This window comes from Phragmites australis, chromosome 21 (genome assembly GCF_958298935.1).
Source record: "Phragmites australis chromosome 21, lpPhrAust1.1, whole genome shotgun sequence".
NCBI lineage: Eukaryota > Viridiplantae > Streptophyta > Magnoliopsida > Poales > Poaceae > Phragmites > Phragmites australis.
In genome coordinates this window covers 22,993,227-23,014,366 of record NC_084941.1, presented here as the reverse complement: position 1 = coordinate 23,014,366, position 21,140 = coordinate 22,993,227, and the positions used below count along the sequence as shown (strand labels likewise).

The 21,140-nt window shown below is 43.9% G+C and overlaps 2 protein-coding genes across 3 annotated transcripts; one reads left to right on the top strand and one right to left on the bottom strand.

Annotated features, from left to right (window-relative positions):
• The first annotated feature begins 9,625 nt into the window (after nucleotides 1-9,625).
• On the top strand, nucleotides 9,626-11,661 carry LOC133903515 (deoxymugineic acid synthase 1-B-like). Of its 2 annotated transcripts, XM_062344930.1 has the most exons (4): nucleotides 9,626-10,159; nucleotides 10,245-10,674; nucleotides 11,115-11,397; nucleotides 11,559-11,661. In XM_062344930.1, the coding sequence occupies exons 1-3, from the start codon at nucleotides 9,804-9,806 to the stop codon at nucleotides 11,376-11,378; spliced, it is 1,050 nt and encodes a 349-aa protein (XP_062200914.1). In that variant the 5' UTR covers nucleotides 9,626-9,803; the 3' UTR covers nucleotides 11,379-11,397; nucleotides 11,559-11,661. The 2 variants fall into 2 exon arrangements, with proteins under 2 accessions (XP_062200914.1, XP_062200913.1); XM_062344929.1 differs by lacking the exon at nucleotides 11,559-11,661 and having other exon boundaries at nucleotides 11,115-11,507.
• A 4,497-nt stretch (nucleotides 11,662-16,158) lies between these two features.
• On the bottom strand, nucleotides 16,159-19,786 carry LOC133903249 (brassinosteroid LRR receptor kinase BRL2-like). Its single transcript, XM_062344557.1, has one exon. The coding sequence runs from the start codon at nucleotides 19,540-19,542 to the stop codon at nucleotides 16,159-16,161; it is 3,384 nt and encodes a 1,127-aa protein (XP_062200541.1). The 5' UTR covers nucleotides 19,543-19,786.
• Nucleotides 19,787-21,140: the final 1,354 nt, after the last annotated feature.

Here is a 21,140-nt window from a genome sequence, read left to right as displayed (position 1 = left end):
CATGAGAATCAAGTCTCCAATCTTCGATAACACCAAAAACCCACGGGAGGCAGATGAGCGGTTTAGGGCCACTAAGAGTAATAAGCCAATTATTTCACTTGACCTAATCTAAGAATATAGATGGATTGATGCACATTAGCTACTCTCCTAGCACTAATGATGTCCTTAATCTTTAATTAAAGATCTTGCAAACTACTTGAGTGCTTATTCCTCTTGACTCTCCAATGGTGTGTATGAACTCACCCAGCCAAGAGAGCCTCAATGCAGCAGGTGAAGGGGTATTTATAGCCCCAAGGAAAACTAGCTGTTAAAACCCAGGAGCCGCACAAATCCAGGTCACTTATCATCCGGTGACTAACAATGTATCATAGTGTGGCTGGAACTTGCAATGATTAGAAAACTAGATGTTATTGTTCCATACAAGTCGGTATCATATGGTGACCCACATATCAAACGGTGATTGTGACCACCATATTATATGATGAGCACTCCATAATTAAGCCTTTAAGTTTCCAAACTCTTTGTCTTGCGGTATGATGCACGATATCATACCCATGTATGATACGTGATTATAACTTCAGCACTTTCTCACTCTTCACTTGATGTTTGTCTAGTGGTACCATGCACCATACCACACCATCGCATCATACGGTGACATGAAGATCTATCCATACAGTAAGCCCTGAGCTTCTATCTAGCGGTGATCATCACCTCCACGACTATGGCATGTTTCTTCCTCACCACATTAAACATCAAAGGGTATTTTTGCTTAATGGATTGTTATAAGGCCATGTGTCTTCCAAAACCTTATTTGGGTGCCATCTTGTATTTGAAATTTTCTCCACTTTAGGAATTCATTTTTGAACTTTATGACGCTTTATTTGGCCTTGTCTTCGACTTAAGTGAGTGTTTTACTTGCAAGATTTTTGTTTCTGAGCAGTTGATACCACATCCCATCTTCATTCAATAACTGATATAGCCTCAGTCGAGTAGACATGTATTTTGGACCATGAGATTAGTAATTAATAAACCTCCTTGGTCTTTTAGATTGTCACAATATATTCTGTCTAGCCAACCTATATTTTCTTTTATGATTGTCACCTTGCCAAAGGAATATGGATCTTAAATAATCCAATCTTCTTGGCACACCTCATGGTATTTTGAAGAATAATATCGCAAACAAAGGAAGGCTACTGAGGACTAAGTTTATAAGTACTAATTGACCCTCAGAAATTAGATGTTTGCCTTAGTTTCTTCTCCAAACATTTCTCAACTCCCGTCCAATTAGTGTTCCTCAATTTTGTGTGATGCATGGGAATACCAAGGTACATGAAACTATGTGCCAATTCCATAACTAAATAATTGCGTATATTGGTCCTCAAAGTCCTTTGTTGCCCCATAGGAAAATATCTACTTCTGTGGAAATTGATTAAGGCTAGATATTTGCTCAAAAGCACTTAATAGGAACTTCATATTTGTTTCCTGCCCCAAATTATGTTCCATGAATATAATGATTTCATCTGCATATTACAAGATTTACTAACCATCATCAATCAGGTGAGGTATGAACCCTGTTATTTTCCCATCATTTTTGGCTTTAGGAATAGCAAACATATCAACCATAATATTGAACATGATTGGTGATAGCAGATCTCCTTGTGTTAATCCTTTGTTGGAAGTAAGGACTAGTACCATCATTGACCTTGATCCCTACACTCCCATGTATCACAAAGCTCTCAATATATCTTTCATTCTCAAGGTTTGTTGTAAAAAGGATCATTTGATCTTATCATAGACCTTCTCAAAATCTATTTTCAATATCACCCCGTTTAATTTTTCTTATGCAATTCATGTATAGTCTCGTAAATGATAATTACTCCTTCCATTATATTTCGACAAGGCTATGAATGTTGTTTGTGTAGAACTGATCACTTTTTCAGCCACAATCCAAATTCTATTCGTGCCAACTTTAGTAAGTCTTAAAGCTCATGTTTAACAGATATATTGGGCGGCATCTTAGATTTTGGAAGCGTGCTCAACTTTGAGAGGAGGGTAATAAATCCAAAATGGAGGCTACATAATGGTAGAGTTCTATGGTGGAAATCATGAAAGAGGGCCGTTAGATCACTCTTAATCAATTCTCAAAGTATCTGCTGGAACTTTGCCGGAAACCATATGAACCTAGAGCTTATAATTGTGCTCCAGCTGAAATATCGCATCTCTTACCTCCTTTTCATTAAAAGGAATAAGTGTGAAGGAGGAAGTTCATAATAGTTATTAAATTTCAACTAAAAGTTCTTATTGGCTAAAATTAACACCATAGCATAGATATATTAGTTGGAGCTTGGAATATATGGCCTAATTAGAGCTTTTTTTAAGAGTGTAATTGAACACGATCAATATTAAAGGGGATGCGGTTAGTAACATCAGATTTAAGAGGCTTTTGCTCAAAACTGGATAGTTTGGGTGCCAAAAAAACTAGACTACACTTTAGTGGCCTAGTTGCGCAATTTTGAAAAGTTTGAGCTTAAAGTAAATTATTACCTGCCTTTTAGATTTAAAGTCTCTTATGTATTTCTCCCATATATTCAGCTTTTCCATCTTTCATAACTCCATCGTTTGCCAGAACTTAATTTCTCCTTTCGACGGGTATGTTTGGACCAGTCCACTTGGACGAAAGTGGCGAGGATACACCAGGATTTACACTGTGTCAAATTCGATACAATGCATATCCTCTCCAGTTTTTGTACAACCAACAACAATAGTGCCAATAAAAGGATGGCTATCTATCTAGTAGAACAGAGTTACAGAAGGTTAAATTTGCTAGATTTCCTATGCATTGGGCACCCGATTCGGGCCTCCACGTAGATCGGCATTTGAGATTCGTGTGAGGGCTCTCCGATGGCTAAGATGCATGGGAGACGTTAGTGTAGGTGTGGACACGGGTCAGAAGGGAATGACAGGTGTCAGCCTTTGGTTGGTTGAGGTGGTGGGAATCTAGTTTAAATCTCAAACTTCAAATATAATACATTTTTCTCTTAAATCGTAATCCATTTTTAAATTCGTTTGAATCATGTTATTGTTTAGAAATAATGCAACAAAATGAGATACAATATGAATATTTTTTGTTTTTTTAATTTTTAAAAAGATCAACATTTTGAATATACTAGTTCAACTATTTCTCATAAAATGTTGAATTACTCTATCAAGTTGTTGAACTAGATCTCATAAAATGTTGAATCCAGCTTTTCAAAATGTTCAACACATATAATGACACAAAATCGTAAATCTAAAAAAAGGTAAAATAATTATACACAGTGATTAAGCTGAGATGCATGGGAGATGACGATTTGCTGGATTTCCTATGTATCTTTACAGCTTCCAAACAAACGATTTCGGAAATGGAAATTTGAAACTTTTGGAGTTACATACTAGCATTGGAAACATTATGTTCCTTCGACACCTTGGCTTCTTTGATTTACTGATTAAGTTACCACTACCTATATGTTTGCTTCAACAACGATTCTAGCTTGCATATTCTGATCACACAATGGAATTCAGGTGGACCAGGGTTTTGGACAATTCTTGCTCGGAGCAGTGGCTATGATTTGGCGGTTGCTTTGGGCTGTATTTTGAACGCTTGCAATGCCTGCCCCCACATGAAAAATCGGGAGTTTACCTCCAGGGAAAAGAAGATTAAAATCGGTAGTGCATGGGCAGGTTGCTACTGCTACCTGAGTCCACGCAGGACTCGGATCTTCTACAGTCGGGCGGTTGAAGGCATAGGTACACAGTAAAATATGAGATATGCTATAGTGATCTATAGTCATGGAAATATTATGGTGCTCTACTGTTTTAGAAATATTATATCATTAAATCTTATCTATTTATTTGAGATCAAATGACTCATACATTTAAAGTCACTGACTTCACTTTCACATAAAAGTCAGAGGATCTTAATTCGTCCACGCAATAAAATCTCCTCTATTGCTTTTACGAAGCATTAATCCTCTTCTCCATACTACATATAAGGAAGTTTTTTCTGCTGCATGACCCATATTTAGAAAGGTACACGCAAAACTATATGATCAAAATATCATATACGTTTGACATAGTGTTAAACTAATATGACACTACTACAAAACTATTTTTAAATACGCGTGGTAACTCATTTGCACGGATATTTTGTTACCCGTCTCTGATTGAAGGTTTGTGAAAATAAATAATGTTCACATATGTAAAAAAGACTGCTTGTGAAAATCGCTTGCCATAGCCGGTTCACTTATAGAACCGACCGTAGAAATCAATTACCATGGAAAACTGTATGTGATAATCGGTCCTTAAATCGATAATTGTCTAAAAAATCAGAAAAAAATCACGACTAGGCACCTGACTAGTTTTTTTGTGAGTGTGTGGTTTGTGGAACTCGAACTCAACCTCTCAGTTTGCACGATACGTCATTACCATTTTATCACAGAAGTACCAGTGATACTAATAGCATATGTAATTTTTTTATCTCTTCTGTCTGAAACTTCAAATGATTATTGGGACATCTAAATGATTTCAAATGAAAAGGTTTTCAATTAAAAAGTTGTAGATTTCATCAAGAGCTATAATTTTCATATAAAGTTTATCCTCATTCAACTTCATATGAAAAAATTATAAATTTTTACAACCTATTACCAGAGGTGGATCATATAAGAAACTACATCTAAAAATCATCCCCACTAGTAGAAGCGGTTTACATAAGAAACTATCTTTAAAAATATCTTTTATATAAAAGATTTCTTATGTGATCTATATGTGGTAATGAGTTATAAAAATTTATTACTTTTTCATTCAAAATTAGATAGGGAGAAACTTTATATGAAAATTATAGTCTTCGACGAGATCTATAATTTTTTAATTAAAAACTTTTTCATTTAAAATTATTAAATTTCCAAAAAATCGTATAAAGAGGAATCAAACTATGACTACCGTAATATTCGAGCTATGCTTGCATGATCAACTTCAATGGCGTTTGCAGAACCCATGATCCACGGAATCACTCGGCGCCACAATTCTAGCAAAACAAAGTTGTCGCCTCCTATTTAATACCTGACAAGTCTACCCAGCACGAGTCGCTGGAATCTAGTGCGGCGCGCACCAAATCACCATCAGAACCCACCATCGTGCAGCGGAAAAGTGTTACTTGCGGGGCTGCTCAGCTCAAAATTTTTTCATTTGAAATCATTAAATATTAAAAGAATTGTTTGAAGAGAAATCAAACTATGACTGTCATAAGATTCAAGCTATGCTTCCGTGATCAACTTCAATGGCGTTTGCAGAACCCCCTACCTGGTCAGTATATATTAGTTTTGATACTAGCCAAGTCTTTTTTGGCTTTCTCTACAAAATTTGCGATCTGAAATGGCAGCCATGCCAACGGGTTTGTTCATTTTCTTCTTACTATTAGGGATTCTTAAGACAGTCATAATTTGATTTCTCTTCAAATGATTATTTAGACATCTAACCGATTTTAAATAAAAAGTTTATAATTACAAAGTTGTAGATCTAGTTGAGCGCTATAATTTTTATATAAAGTTTATCCCTATCTGACTTTATATAAAAAGTTATAATTTTTTACAATCTATTATCGGAAACAGTTCACATAGAAAACCACCTCTAAAAATCATCCCCATTACCAGAGGTAGTTCACAGTTCATATAAAGAATTGTCTTTTGAAATGCCCTTTTACACAGATAACTTCTTATACGACCTGTCTGTGATAATCATTTCATTTTCAAAAGCGATCTACATAAAAAAAAACCATCTTAAAAAATGATCTTTTATACCAGTAATTCATATAAAAAATCGCTTATAGTAATCATTCTATACACATAGACGGCTATCGTAAACAGTCGTATGTGAAAATTCACAATTGTCTTCACCCCCATTTTGTGACCCATGCTTACACTACGTGAAGATTTTAAAGCCCACAATTGTCTTCACGCCACATTTTGTGACTCATGGTTATCCTACGTAAAAAATAGATAAGGGTGATAGGTCATAACCGTTATGGGTGACGGATTCCGCATGCGTCATTCCGAACGTGTCACTGATAACATGTAATAAGTAACGGGTAAGAATCTGTCACTAATAAGATTATTGGTGACGGGTCACAACTTATGACTTGTTTGTGACCCGTCACTTATGACTGATATATAGTTTTCACGCTTTTTAGATGCGAAGAAAAGTTAAAAAAAAATGTTTTTCACCCAAGCCAATCCAATTCATATCTATCATCACTCGTCACGTGTCTCTACCTATTTTTTAAGTTATTTTTAGAATGTGCGTTCTGTGGAAATCAAACTCGTGACGGCCCCTCACGCGCGTAGATGCATAACCACCTCAATCTCGCGTGCATTCTGAAGGGACTCGGATAAAACATCATTTTAACTATTTTACCGAGGTCATAAGTGACGGATCACAGTTATGACCCGTCACCAATGTTAATTTTACAGTAGATATAAAAAACTAGTTGACTCGGAGTGTTTTCGGTTAAATGGTCATAACTTTTGTATACGAATTTCGATTTTGACGTTTTTTTACTCTACGGATATCTACAGAAAAGGTTACATCCGTTTCTCTCCGACTTTGTCGGATTCAACGAATTTTTCAAGGTCTAAAACAGCTTGGAAGATTGAGTTCTCGCCTCCGGAAGTTTCTGCACCATTTTCGAAACGAGCGTTTGTGACCATAGCCGTTACCCCTTACATCAAACTTGAGCAGAAATGTACAATAGTTTATATTCTAGTGCTTCTGAAGTGAGAAAAATAAAATAAAAATAATTTTTTTACAATATTTGGATCATTTTTTATATTTCTGAATAACATCATTAGTGTCGGGTCATAACTTGATCCGTCACCAATGAATTAGTCATTGGTGACAGGTCAATTGACCTACAACAACCTGTGAGTGATAAGTCGTTATTGGTAACAGATCAAATTTTCATCTGTCACCAATGACTAACATTAGTGACAAATCACAACTACGACCTATCACTTTTATCATAAATAACAAGTCATATTACGACCCGTCACCTATGTAGTATCTTTTTTATCTATTTTTTACGTAATGTTAGTTAAATGCTCGTGCATAGCTAATCCCCTCACTAACGCCACTATTGTCAGTTTGTCACCGCACCCACCTGACATTGTATATTGCCCACACCCCAACACTGGCGTACATCATCGCCCTTGGGTTGAGCCGTTCGACATTCGAAGCTAAACTTTTTAAAAGTTATATGTTAATTCCTGAAAACTTCTCAAAAATTTAAGAGAGATGGTCCCAATCTATTTTATATGATGTTGACACGAAAAACTAGCCCGTCCAATCGAGTCTCTGTCAGCATACGATCTTCTTTGTCGTCGCATGAAAAGAAAATGATACTGTATTATCTTACTGTTGTTTTCAAATTCTCTTTCAACTGGTGAGGCCAGCAAATGATAAACCAATCTAGATCCTCTTCTTGTGATGAAGTATAAAAGAAAAGTTGCAAAAGCAGGCATGCAGTAGATCGAATAAATATTATTATGCATGCACAGATTAACAGAGTAATCTACATAAATCCAAATGTTTCACCATGCGTTGATGATTGTGACGGCCTTGTGTGGTCCTCCCCGGACTGTGCTTGGCCTATACCGTGTCCTTAGCGTTGCTCCAGCTTGCCTAGCACACATCATCGTCCCGGTGTCAAGCCGTCCGAAGCCAAATTTTGGATGGCTTCTGTTTAGTGGTGGGTTCAGCATTTTAACAATGGATATACATAGTTAAAATATTGTTCAATAACTAAGATTTAGGTCATCAAAAGTTAATTAAATTTTGAAATGATAGAGTACGGTAGTGAGAAAAGATCTAAAAGAATATAAATGGTGTATTGAGTGTATACATCCATGCCCCCAACGTGTACCTGCCATTGCTTGTGTTCGTTATATTACTAAAGTTTTCCATGTCCAAACAAAGCCTTGACGGCGAATTCTACACAATTAATCGACATTATATTAAATATGATGTGGGCATGCAGTGATATATTTATGGACATCGTTTGGAGAAATTAATAATAGCATATGTGCATAGACCTCGATATTTCACTTCAAGACTCATTTTCCCAGGCATGTACGTACTTCATAAGTACACCGAGCTGATAAGTGATAACCTTCTGTTAGAAATGACACGGCAAAACGAAAGATAAACAATGAAACAAATATGAGTAGAACGCGTATAGCTTTTAGATAATGAAAAAAGTTCATGTCTTTTGCATCTTATTATACATCCAACTCTCGTCCATTATTATATTATCTTATAATATAGCATGTTGAAAAGAAATAAAAACGTTATAGATCACATAAATATAAATCATTGATTGCATAATCTAGTACTAATCCACCATATATTTTTGACAAAGAACTCTGTGACTATCACCTCTAAAGCCTAGGGCACTATGTTTATTTTTCTCTCTCGCTTTCCTACTGCATCGATCTCCAAAATCTCAATTAGTAAATACCTGAAGAAGAAGTTATTATTTTCTTATCAAAGATAATATCATTACGACATAGTTAAATTATCAAAAAAAATTATAACCACCCATAATATGATGTATATATCTAGGTTTGTTAATACACAGAGTTATTCTGACTATCCACCATAATGAGTTAGGCTATCTTTAGCAATTACTTTAAATTTTCATCCTTAAAAATACTATTACAGCATCATTAATCACTATTACAACATCTCTTATTTTTTTCATCTCCAGTAGCTACCTTATTTCCTACCTTCTACTACTCTTTTTCTCTCTCCGATCCCGCTGGCAGCATCTATAAACAGTACCGCTACAGTATTGTACAGGGTTTCCCGGATCCACTGGTCGACACTATAAATAGTACTGCTACACTGCTATAGTACCCGGCAAAAATGCAGACTCGTACTCTCGCAGTACTGTAGCAGTACTGTATACCCACTGTAGCGCGGATGTGGTATCCGATGGAGATCGATTCTCAGGGGTACAGTACTTTTACGGGGGTACTGTAGCACCAGATAACTGTGCTGGAGTTGGTTTTAGCAAAGTAAGATAAAAAAAGATGTTAAACATTTTTATTGTAGTTGTAAAAACTGCATTTAAAGCTACTATTTTAGTTTTTTTTGTCAAATTATCTTTGATTTAAATTACTCATCTTCCTAAATAGCACAAGAAAATATTTATTTTTAATAGGAGCTTAAGTTTCTATAGCCATTTATTTAGGAACATAATGAGCTTATTAATTATCTATTTGTATATGAAATAGGCTGAAAAACTCTCATTTGTATGTAGTCCCATCTTAAATATGTTATGTTCGTCGAAAATGTTAATATGCACTCACTTTAACATTAGATTAGGTCAAGTAATTAGTTTATCTTCAATAATCAGTCAACTGAAAGAGATGTTGAAGAGTGTTGTTCTCATTACTTCTATAATTGTGACCTTTTGTCTCGTAGCAACATGGTATATAACGTACGCTTATAGCTAGCCTTATAATTATCCAGAACCTCCATCATATATTGAATTGTCCGATCAAGTCGCTATAAACAGCATTTCGATCCCTTTCTTTCTCGGATGTTTAATTTCCAGCTTACCACAGTCACGTTTTACATGATTATCTACATCCATTTCCCACTCCTACTTGCGACCACCAATATTAATCAAGCTCGGCAGTGGGGTCACGCCATCCGCAGCGTCGAGAGCAGGTGTGCACTTGAGAACTTAGCGGAGCCGACGGACGCTAGCTATGGCTGCCTGTGGTGCCGAGCAAAGGAGGGCAGTGCCCGTGGCCATGCCGGTGGTGGCGCTGAGCTCCGGCAAGCCGATGCCGCGGGTGGGTATGGGCACGGCGTCGGCCACTCTCGGCCATGCCGAGGGGCGGGCCGGCGTGACGGAGGCCGTCCTCCGCGCCCTCGAGGCCGGCTACCGTCACTTCGACACGTCCGCGGTGTACGGCACGGAGGCTGCGCTCGGGGACGCCGCGGCTGAGGCCGTGCGCGCCAGGACGATCGCCTCCCGCGACGAGCTTTACATCACGTCCAAGCTCTGGATCGTCGACGCGCACCCCGGTCGCGTCCTGCCGGCGCTCGAGAAGACACTCCGGTAAGTATATAGCCCCCCAGTACAACTGAAAAGTGTGGAACCCTGCATGCACGCTTGCTGCAACCAACTCTCGATTGTTTTTCAGGAATCTGCAGATGGAGTACGTGGACCTGTACCTGATTCACCACCCGGTGAGCATGCGGCCGGTGGCGGCTGAAGGAGGCCCGGTGGTGGTGAAGAAAGACCTGGTGGCGATGGACATGAAGGGGGTGTGGGAGGAGATGGAGGAGTGCCAGAGGCGAGGGCTGGCGAAGGCCATCGGCGTCAGCAACTTCAGCTGCAAGAAGCTCGAATACCTGCTCTCCTTTGCAAAGATTCCTCCGGCTGCTAACCAGGTGGAGGTGCATCCCTTCTGCCGGCAGAAGAAGGTGAGGGAGTTCTGCAGGACGAAAGGGATCCAGCTCTGCGGCTACTCTCCGCTAGGCGGCAGAGGCGCACCATGGGCCAACAACTCCGTCATGGAATCCCCTGTCCTCAAACAGATCGCCCAGGACAGGGGCAAAACCGTCGCCCAGGTCATTCTCGCAATCATTACCATACCCATTTGCTCCCTCTATTTAAAAATAGTATGGGTATTTTTATTTGATCTCTGAAGTTAGATTTTAACTAAATTTTTTTAATAAAATATATTATTTATAACTACATAATCTATATAGTGTGAAATCATTTCAAATTGTAAATCTAGTTGTATAATTTTGTATACTAGATATTCTTATAATTTGATTAAATGTTAGCTAAAGTACACAAAATTTGACTTTTTAAAACAAAATACACCTATTATTTATAAACAGTGTACTAATAGTAAAAAAAATCGATTTTTTTTCCAAAAAAGTATATAACTTGAACTTCAACGAGATACCTGCCTGTGTCATACCTTAAAAATGAAATTTGACCTTATATGGCGCAAAGAACTTACAGATCTATATATTGGACTTGTTTTTTCGGCGAGGTCCAGGTGTGCATTAGGTGGGTTTACGAGCAAGGCGACTGCGTGATCACCAAGAGCTTTAACGAGAGGAGGATGCGAGAGAACCTCGACATCTTCGACTGGGAGCTCACCGACGACGACCGCCGCAAGATCAGCACGCTCCCGGAGTCGAGGGGAAACTACGACTTCTTCGTCCATGAGTCTGGGCCGTTCAAGACCACCGATGAGTTCTGGGATGGCGAGATCGTCGCCGGCCAATGTACCGAAACAGCGTTCGTTTCGTCCGACTGATGGATGCATATGCACTAAGGTGTTCCATCTGTACATCTGCAATCAAATATGTTGTGGTTCAACTGAAATGTTTATAAATATTTGCCACTCGATGTTTTATTGGTAAAGTATGTTGATTTCTAGAAGCAATTTTTTATATTGGTAAAATAGCACTATAACTCCTCCACTTTTTTTTTTCAGATCCGGCCTCTAAATTCCAATTCTGCTAAATCATCTGTGCTACTCAACTTTGTGCACTCAGGCCCTCTTGTGCAATCAAATGTTGAATTAGGAATATTTCTTCTTCTCGGGAATTCAAACAAGTCCAGGAGATAACTGTTTACACCGATTTAAAACTCAGCTACCAGTCCTCGTTCGTTCAAACTAACGTCATGTCGCATATATATTTGCTGGAATATGTAATGGCCCAATCAAATATTCTGTAGTCGTGGCTCTTAAAGTCTTAACTGAACACGATCAATAGTAGATGGGCTGAAATAGGCAAATCATATTTGCATAGAGGACTTCATTGCACAAAACCGAATAATTAGGGTGCCTTAATTGAGAACACAGTTAAACAGTGGCTCATCTCACATGACTCGGAAACCACATCTTAAACGGTTTCCAGGTCACCATTATTATAATATTAGAGATTACCGCCAATTATCCTCCACGGGTAAGTAGTGGTGTGAGATAATTGCTATCTCTCAATGTTCATGGCTATAATTGTGAGAGACAGGACGTCAGTCATACTTTGTTCCGGTGGCTGAAAAAGGATAAAACAAAAATTGTAAAATGTGCCAAAAATAATTGGGGGCCAGTTAGGTCACCTAGTCATCACCTCTGGCCACCCCTTCTTTTTTTAAAAGAAAATTTCTTATTTACCATCCGAAGATAAGGTAATTCTCTCATATCCTACGAGATGAACTTTCTTATTTATCATTGCTTCTAATTTTTATTTTTTTATTGTCATTGCCGTCCATTTAACCATAAAAAAGACACATTTTCCCTTGGAGAGGACGATGGCGGCCTCACACATAGCTGTCGGCGGCGAATGGTGGTTTTGGGGTATAGTGCTGGCATGGACGCCTGTGATGGGGATACGGACCCCGTGTAGCTGTCCTCTCCCCGCCTTTTCCTTCCACCTGCTCTTACTCTCACGAGGGGTTTATGGCTTGAGCCTCTCCGTCGTCCTCCTCTCTAATGGCAAATGTGTCTTTTTTATAGGTCAAATGTATGATAATGATGAGGAAGAAATAAAAATTAGAAGCAGTGTTAAATAAGAAAGTTCATTTCGTAGGATAGCACAGAGAGAATTATCTTATCTTTCGATGAAAAATAAGGACATTTCTCCTTTTTAGCTTGTTCTCGCCATTTTTGCTAGTGCATCGCCTGGGATTCAAACTGAAGACCTCATACTTGTGATCCAACCCTCTTACCATTGAGATAGCTTGATGTAATGCTTGGCTCCAGAATATATTCCTTTTAACCTGTTATTACTACAATCAAGTGATGCCAAAATTCAAGCACAAGATAATTTAAACACAAGAACAAATTAAAATCATAAATGAACTTAGAAATTTAACTCATACATCACACAAGAACAAAAGATAACTTGAAGAGAAGTGAATTTAATCTAAAAACATATTAAAAACATATTTTCTCATTATACACAAAAAGAAGATCAGTATATTTTAGCCTTCCATCCTAGATACACTATCATAGCCTTCTCAATCGACGCATCAACTAACTGATTTTCCATAAATATACGAAAAAGAAAACACAAAATCCCACAATTCAGGTTGTCATCACCTACATTTAACTAACCCTAAAAGAACTTACACCTCTTACTTGACTCGCCACTGAGCGTGGCATTGTGGCTGATGGTGAAGAAGGGGCCAACGACACTGGAGTCATCGTCATCATTGGAGTCACCATTTGTACCCTTGTCCTCGGTGTCGGCATTGGTGTCTCCGTTGGCGCCTGCATGACCCACCAAGTTGGCATTGCCCCATGCTGGTGAGGCCATCAGGTCAACGTCATCCATGGCACTAGCCTCCTCCTCACCAACGACTTCCTCTTTCGAGGGCAAGTTGCTACCGACGGAGGCGCCATCGGACTCCTCTTTCTTCTTTTCATCCTCTTCCTCCTTCTCGTTGGAGTGGAGTGGTGTAGCCTCCTCATCCAAGCCCGACGGCAGGGGAATGCCCTCCCACCACATATTGAAGTCATCGTCGCCGCCAGCCTCCGCGGGCTCAATGGATAGTTGGAGTTGGTCTCCTCCAACAAGACTTCTATGACCTCCTCCTTCTCCACCTCTGACTCCGACATGCTCAACTTAGAAGATGTCAGAGCACCACAAGAGAGGAAAATGGGGATGGGGATTGGGGTGTTTTGGGAGAGAGAGACGCCTGGCAGGTGGGAACTTAAAGGTCAGCCCCCATGTGAGATGACACATATTTATTTCTCACGAGTGGGAGAGAGGAACCGTGTGAGAAAATCTTTACCTTTTAGTATCCTCCATGATTTTAGAGTATTCCGTACGGTTTAACATTAAACTCTGAGACAGATCCATACTAGCCCCATAGGAGATATTAGCTACCTCTCACGATTTCAGCCATATAGCTTGTCGCATACGGCTTCTAACTGGAATCGTGAGAGATAAAAAATTTCACATGGTTAAAAAAAACCATAAGAGATAAGAGGTCTCGTAGGAACTTTTCTGTGGCAGTGAAAACTGTACTTTAAAAGCTTGATTGCACAATAGTTTACGAGCTTTGCTGCGCAATTATGCCTTTTTAGTTTCCTTAGTTTCTTCTATATTTTCCATGCGCGAGTTACCGTTCACCGGATATCACGTATCACGGGCTTTCCTAGCCAGCTCATCTGAATATAAACGCGGAGCATACCTACACCTGGGATCAACACGAGGGCGATTAGGTATAAATTAATTACCTTTGGTATTAACTCCTGCAACGAACAACACTACCAAGGACAGGAATGACGTCTGTGAAGAGAGAGAGGATGTAGCTTGGAAGGGCTCGATCCCAAGAGCCATCGGGCCAGCAGTTGGAGGAACACGTACGGTGTGTACAAAATAAAAAAGGGTATTTGTAAATATACCACTGGTTATTTATTTTTTTTCAAAGTTGTTATTCGAATAATAGTTTTAATAGCATTTTTTAATTTTTAAATGATAAGTTTATAATAATATCAGGAATAGTGATTTCTTTGCAATTGTTCCAAATAAAAACTGCTAACCGGAATTGATCCGATATACTCGTAATCGTCCAATTATCAATCTAAACTTGTCAGAGTAGAAGAATTGAGGAAATAAATCCTACAGAACACATATAAAAAATGAGAAACTTGCATTAATATATATTTAGATATCTCTACATCATATTGGAGCACACTTACTAATCCGGTATTGATAGCAGTTGAATTCGGAATTTTATTTACTGAAAGTCCACCATTTTTCTTGCAGTACTGCGTGTGCTTTGACGTATCCGTTTAAAAAAAAAAAAAGTGCTTTGACGTTTTGTCCTCGTTTGTTTTCTTGCCAAATTTTAGACAATGACCCTAATCTTTTTCCCCCTCCTTTTTAAATCCTGGGTAGATTTTTCTTTAAAAGAGAAAGGGAGAGCAGCAGTGATCTGAAATGTCGATTCTCTGTCGGCCCAGTATCTCTAAGCCCAACACATGACTCAAGTTTTTGGGCCCAATGTAGGTATTGAGACGCTGGATCCTTCCATTTGCTGTGTTTCTTCTCCCTCTCCCAGAGAACAAGGTTTTGTTCACAAGATTTTTTTTTTCTGAAACACAGTACAGACTCAGATGCTCACACGCACACACATTCACCCATATGAATGTAGGCACGCACACCCTACCCCTATGAATGCCTACGAGAGATTGGGCTAGCAAATCTTGATATTAATAAAGTCACCATAGACGTTTCGAACCATGTGGGCAGGTTTCACCATAAAGAACTTAACCAACTGAGATATGCTTTACCAAGATTTTATTGAAAGCATATGAAATTGTACAAATTTATTTTATTGAAAGCAATATGAAATTGTGCAAATTTCTGTGTTTTAGTTCACTTTAATTGGTTAGTGGTTGATTGTTGTTTGCTCACTTCCTGCATCCTGTATCTTTCATGGAACCTTTACCTGCTAACCAAGAGCTAGTACAAGTTCATGCTTGCCAGGGGCAAACTTTTGAGCCAAAAAATGGCTATATAGTATGTAAATTGTATAATGTGTCATTTAATTTGGATCAAATGGTACATATTTGTAGCCTGAAATAATAAAAAGCCTAGTTTAATACTCGGATCTCTCAAAAGTCCAACTGTGAACCTCTTTGTGACCCATCTACCCTATGAGTCCAACAAACATACATCGATGCCCAGTTTTAGCAAAAGCATGAATTCTAGTAGTATGTTTGTAAAACGAAAATAACGCTACGTCATCATTTTTGCCTAATTTTTATTAGTTTCGAAGCTTGAACACCCATTGTACCAATCCTGTGTTCGCCACTGGTGACTGCCGTGAATTCCTCCATGGTTCATGCTTGCGATCCGATTTATTCGATCTTGCAGGTGCATCAGATTGATTCCAACAATTATTTTTGTACTAGAATGTACGCTGAATGGAGCCATCTGCAACGATAACGTGTCCATCTCACTACAAAAATCAGTCCAGCATCGATACAGAATTACAGAGCAGCAATGTACAGAACAGAGCAATCGACATCATTCATCCACACAGAACTCTTCAAGTATGCAACAGCTATGCCGTCATCAGTCACGAGGAGCAACTGGTGCTAGTGCTGGTGCTGGTGCTGATGCTGGTGCTGGTTGAGACGCCGGCGCATCGTCAAGCTCCCTGACCATGGCGACCACCTGCAGCATGTTGGGCCGCTTCGATGGGAAGTCATCCACGCACTGCAGAGCTAGCTCCAGGAACTTCGCCATCTCCCTCTCTACACCGTCTGCGGCGCCGACAACGAGCTCCGGGTCGACGACCTCCTTGCCGGCGCCGTCCCTGACCTTCATCTTGACCCAGCCCACTAGGTTGGTGTCCCCGAAGTCCTCCTTGTCCGTCGGCCTTCGCCCGGTCAGGAGCTCCAGCAGCACGACGCCGAGGGAGTACACATCGCCCTTGGCAGTGCACCGGAAGCTCTGGTAGTACTCCGGCGGCACATACCCGGGCGTCCCTGCCAGCGTGCTCACGCTCAGGTGCGTGTCCAGCGCGCTGATCAGCCGCGCCATGCCGAAGTCGGCGACGCGGGCCTCCATGTCGCCATCGAGGAGCACGTTGCTGGACTTCATGTCCCGGTGGATGATGTGCGGGATGCAGTTGTGGTGCAGGAAACACAGCCCCTTGGCGGCGCCGCGCGCCACCCGCTTCCGCCGCTCCCACGGCAGCCGCAGTGCTCGGCCATGGAGGGCGTCCTCGAGGCTGCCGTGGCTCATGTACTCGTACACCAGCAGCCGCTCCTCGCCGATCTTGCAGTAGCCGAGCAAGGGGACAAGGTTCTTGTGCTTGATCTTGCCCAAAGTCTCCATCTCCGCCGTGAACTCGCGGTCGCCCTGGTAGCTCAGGTGGATCAGCTTCTTGATGGCCACGCACGAGCCGTCCTTCAGCGTCGCCTTGAACACCTCGCCGAATCCGCCTGAGCCGATCAGGCTGCCGGCGGAGAATCCGTTCGTCGCCTCGATCAGCTGCGTGAACGTCAGACGCCGGAGCTGCCGCTGGAAGGTGGCCACGTTGATGCTCAGCGCCTCCTTCTCCGCCTTGCCCAGCTTCCACGTCGTCGCCGTGCGCGTCCCGTCCTGCAGGCTGCTCAGCATCCGCGCCTCGCGTGCCTCCTTCCTCCGCGCGCGCGCCGCCACCACGCACGCCGCCGCCAGAGCGCACGCCAGACCGGCGGCGACCAGCACGACCAGGATCACGGTACCCATGGTGCGCTTGTCAGAACGGCTGCTGTCGGGCTCCGCCAGGACCGACGCGGTCGCCCTCGGCGGCGGCCCGCACGGCAGCAGCGGCATGCCACAGAGGCCCGGGTTGCCCGCGTACTGGCTCGCTGGCAGCGTGCTGAGCTGCCCGAGCTGCGGGATCTCACCGATGAGGTTATTGTCGGACACGTCGATCTGCACCAGAAACGAGAGGTTGGAGAAGGAGTACGGGATGCCGCCGGTCAGGCCGTTGTGCGACACATCGAACACTCCGAGGTTTCGCAGCCGCCCGAGCGACGTTGGAATCTCGCCGGTGAGGTTGTTCCGCGCCAGGTCCAGCACCTGGAGCACCACCATGTCGCCGAACTCCTCGGGGATGCTGCCGGAGAGCTCATTGTACGACAGGTCGAGGTACTCCAGCGTCTGGTACCGCGTCCACCCGCTGACCGCCGCGCCGGAGTAGAGCCGCGTGAAGTCACAGCTCTTGAGCGTCGGCACCTGCAGCAGCCGCTCCGGCCGGATGCCGGCGAATTCCAGCAGCCCGCCGACGCCCTTGCACGAGTTCCCCACGTTCCGCACGAACGCCAGCGTGTTGCCGGACAGGATCCCGCTCAGCGGCGTCGATCCAAGCTGACGGCCGAGCCGCCGCGGGATCTCCCCGGAGAGCCGGTTGCTGTTCAGGTCCAGCCACATCAGGCTGCTGCAGTTGCCGAGCTCCTTGGGAATTCTGCCCTTCAGGCTGTTGTTTGCAAGCTGCAGCACGGCGAGCCGGGTCAGCCGCCCGAACTCCGGCCGGATCGTGCCGGTCAGCCGGTTGCTCGTCAGCGCCACCCACTCAAGGCCGGTGCAACTGAACAGCTCGGCGGGGATGTCGCCGCCGATGAAGTTGTTGTTCAGGATCAGCGTGCGGAGGCTCCGGCATTGCCCCAGCTCTGCCGGGATCCGGCCCTCGATGCTGTTGAACCACATCACCAGCTGTTCGAGGCTGTGCAGCCGTCCGAACTCCGGCGGGATTGGGCCGCGCAGATAGTTGATGCTGAAATCGACCACCTTCAGCCGCGAGCAGTTGGACAGACCCGGTGGGATGGTCCCGGTGACCAGGTTGTCCGGCAGCCGGAGCTCCTCCAGTGCCGCGCCGGGCGAGCAGATCTCCGCTGGCAGCGCGCCAGAGATCTTGTTGCTGCTGAGGTCGGCGATCCTGAGGTTCGCGCATGAAGAGATCGTGCTGGGGAGTGGCCCCGATATGAAGTTGTTGCTGAGCAGCAGGCTCTCGAGTGACGTCAGGTTGCCGAGCACGGCGGCCGGGATGGCGCCGGACAGCTTGTTGTTGGCGGCGTCCAGCAGCCGGAGCGCACGGCACCACGACAGGGACTCCGGGATGGATCCAGAAACGTTGTTGCTCGACACCTTGAGAACCTGCAGCGACGCGCACGCGTTCCCGATGCTGTCGGGGATTACGCCGGTGAGGTGGTTGGACGAGACGTCGAACACCACGAGGCCGGCGATGCCGGCGACAGATTCCGGTATCGTCCCGGCCAGGCCGTTGTACGACAGGTTGAGCGTCCTGAGCCCCGCGCAGCGCGACAGCGCCGGCGGGATCGCGCCGCCGAAACGGTTTTCTGACAGATCGAGCAGTGTGAGCGTCTCAGCGAACGACATCCTGGAAATGTCACCGGACAGGTTGTTGCCAGACACGTCGAACGACCTGATGCTCGGCGCGCCGGCGAGGACCGTCTCCGGCAACGCGCCCGTGAGGTTGTTCCTCGCGAGGCTTACGTCGGTGAGGTTGGGGTACCGCGTGAGCAGGTCCCCCGGGAGGCTGCCGGAGAGGCCGCCGTAGGACAGATCAAGATTCTGCAGCGCGCGCGGGAGGCTGAGCAGGTCGGCAGCGTCGGCATGGAACGCGCCGTTGCCGGACAGGTTGAGGTGGCACAACGCGTCGACGGTGGAGAGCGTGGCGAGCGACGCGCGCCCAGCAAGGTCACAGCCGCCGAGGTCGAGCCGCGTCACCCTCCCATCGTCGTTGCACGCCACGCCATACCAGCTGCATGGACTGTCACTCCCACTCGGCTGCCAAGATGAGAGAATTCCTCTGGGATCTTTCTGGATGGATGCCTTGAACCGCAGGAGCGCCTGCGCGTCGGTCTCCGCCGCTGCCACCGGCGTTGGCACCGATGCGTAGATCGAGGATAGGAGGAGGACGATGCTGAGCATGTCCATTTGCATGACAGCCGGGAGACAATGCAGGGGAGGGGAGAGGATGAGTTCGGTCTGTGGTTAGCAGCATAAAAGGTGCATGGTGGAGGGAGGGAAAAGGAGCGAGAAAGCAGAGAGAGAAAGAGAGATGGTGCAATTGTTTCTTTTCGGAGATGAAGATGGCTTTCGTTCTGGATTAGGATCAGCAATCAAGGATGCTTGTGTTGCTGAGTTGGCTGCTAGAAAATCAGAGCCTGAGAGACTGAGACTGAGAGTGTGTGTCATAGAGGCTTTAACATGGATGGTCAAGGAAACATTCTGGTTGCTTTTTGTGTTGCTGCATTATATTCTTTGTTGCATACTGATGTGCGATACATTAGCAGCAGGACAGATCAGGTGAACTGTTTTGACACAATGGCTATCTTTGACCAAAATTCAGGGCCCAATCAAAAGGATGTTAAAGGGTCCATCTATACAACACTCAGCATTTCTAACTCGCTTACCACTCAATTTTTTGGAACGTTAGATCTAAATCCAATAGCCAGCTGATCTTCTTCCTCCCGACCTTCTTTCTCCTCCTGATCTCAAATCCGCGCCGACAAACTTCCACCGCGTGACGCCCCATGTTTGCCCTCATACTCTAGTCTCCAGTGGTGGGGATCCACCATCGCCGACCGCCACCACACTAACCCGGTTTTGCCAGGCTGTCACCTTGACACCCCTGCACTGACACCACCCAACCGGTTGTCCTCCGCCTGCCGCCCCGCCACCACCACTAGGCTAACCTGCCGTTGCGACATCCCTCTAAAGCCCACCATTCTCAGGTGATCCCTAGCCCAACCCAACTCAAACCCTAACTCTAACCTTGCCAGAGCCTAGCCGGAGAAACCCCCTCCCATAACCTCAGCGGAGAAGGAGGAGCTCGAGAACCACACATCTTGGCATGGATCAGACGAACAAGAAATCAAGTGAGAAAGGGGAAAGAAACACCTAAGTTGAAAATAGGATTCCTGACGTTAAAAGCTTTGTAGACAACAAGAACGACTAGAACCCTTTGGAACGCAGGAAATAAAATTTTGTTGGGGAAACACCCAAGCCCATGGATAATGTTGGGATGTTGCAACCAAGGACCCCCAACACCCCTTGGCTCCATTAAGACTGTGTCTGAAGATAGTTAGGCTGAGAACCCCTCTGGCAATGGCGGGCTTCGGAAGGATCCCGAAGGCTTAGAGGAGCCTTCCGGAGGCGTCGGGAGGGGTGAGGAGCCCCCGATGTAATCAGTGGGACAGGTCAACTGGTCACATAGACATCCACGATGGGACTAACATTTAATTCCAGTGCAAGTGGTGGCAGCCCCGACGTGTAGTGCAAGTGGTGGCCGTCCTGACACCCAGAGAAAATGGTGACCGCACTGACATCCAGAACAAGTGGTGACCGTCCTGACACCCAGAGCAAGTGGTGGCCACCCTAGGTTTGCCACATAGGGCCGGCATGCCGTCATCCAGAACTGACCAAGCATTGTGGCCACATGTCATCCCAGTAACCTCCATTGTTCGAGGATAATATCAGAGTAGCTGATATTATGGTCTGGGTCGGGGGAATTTTTACTAGACTAGCGCTAGGTCCCC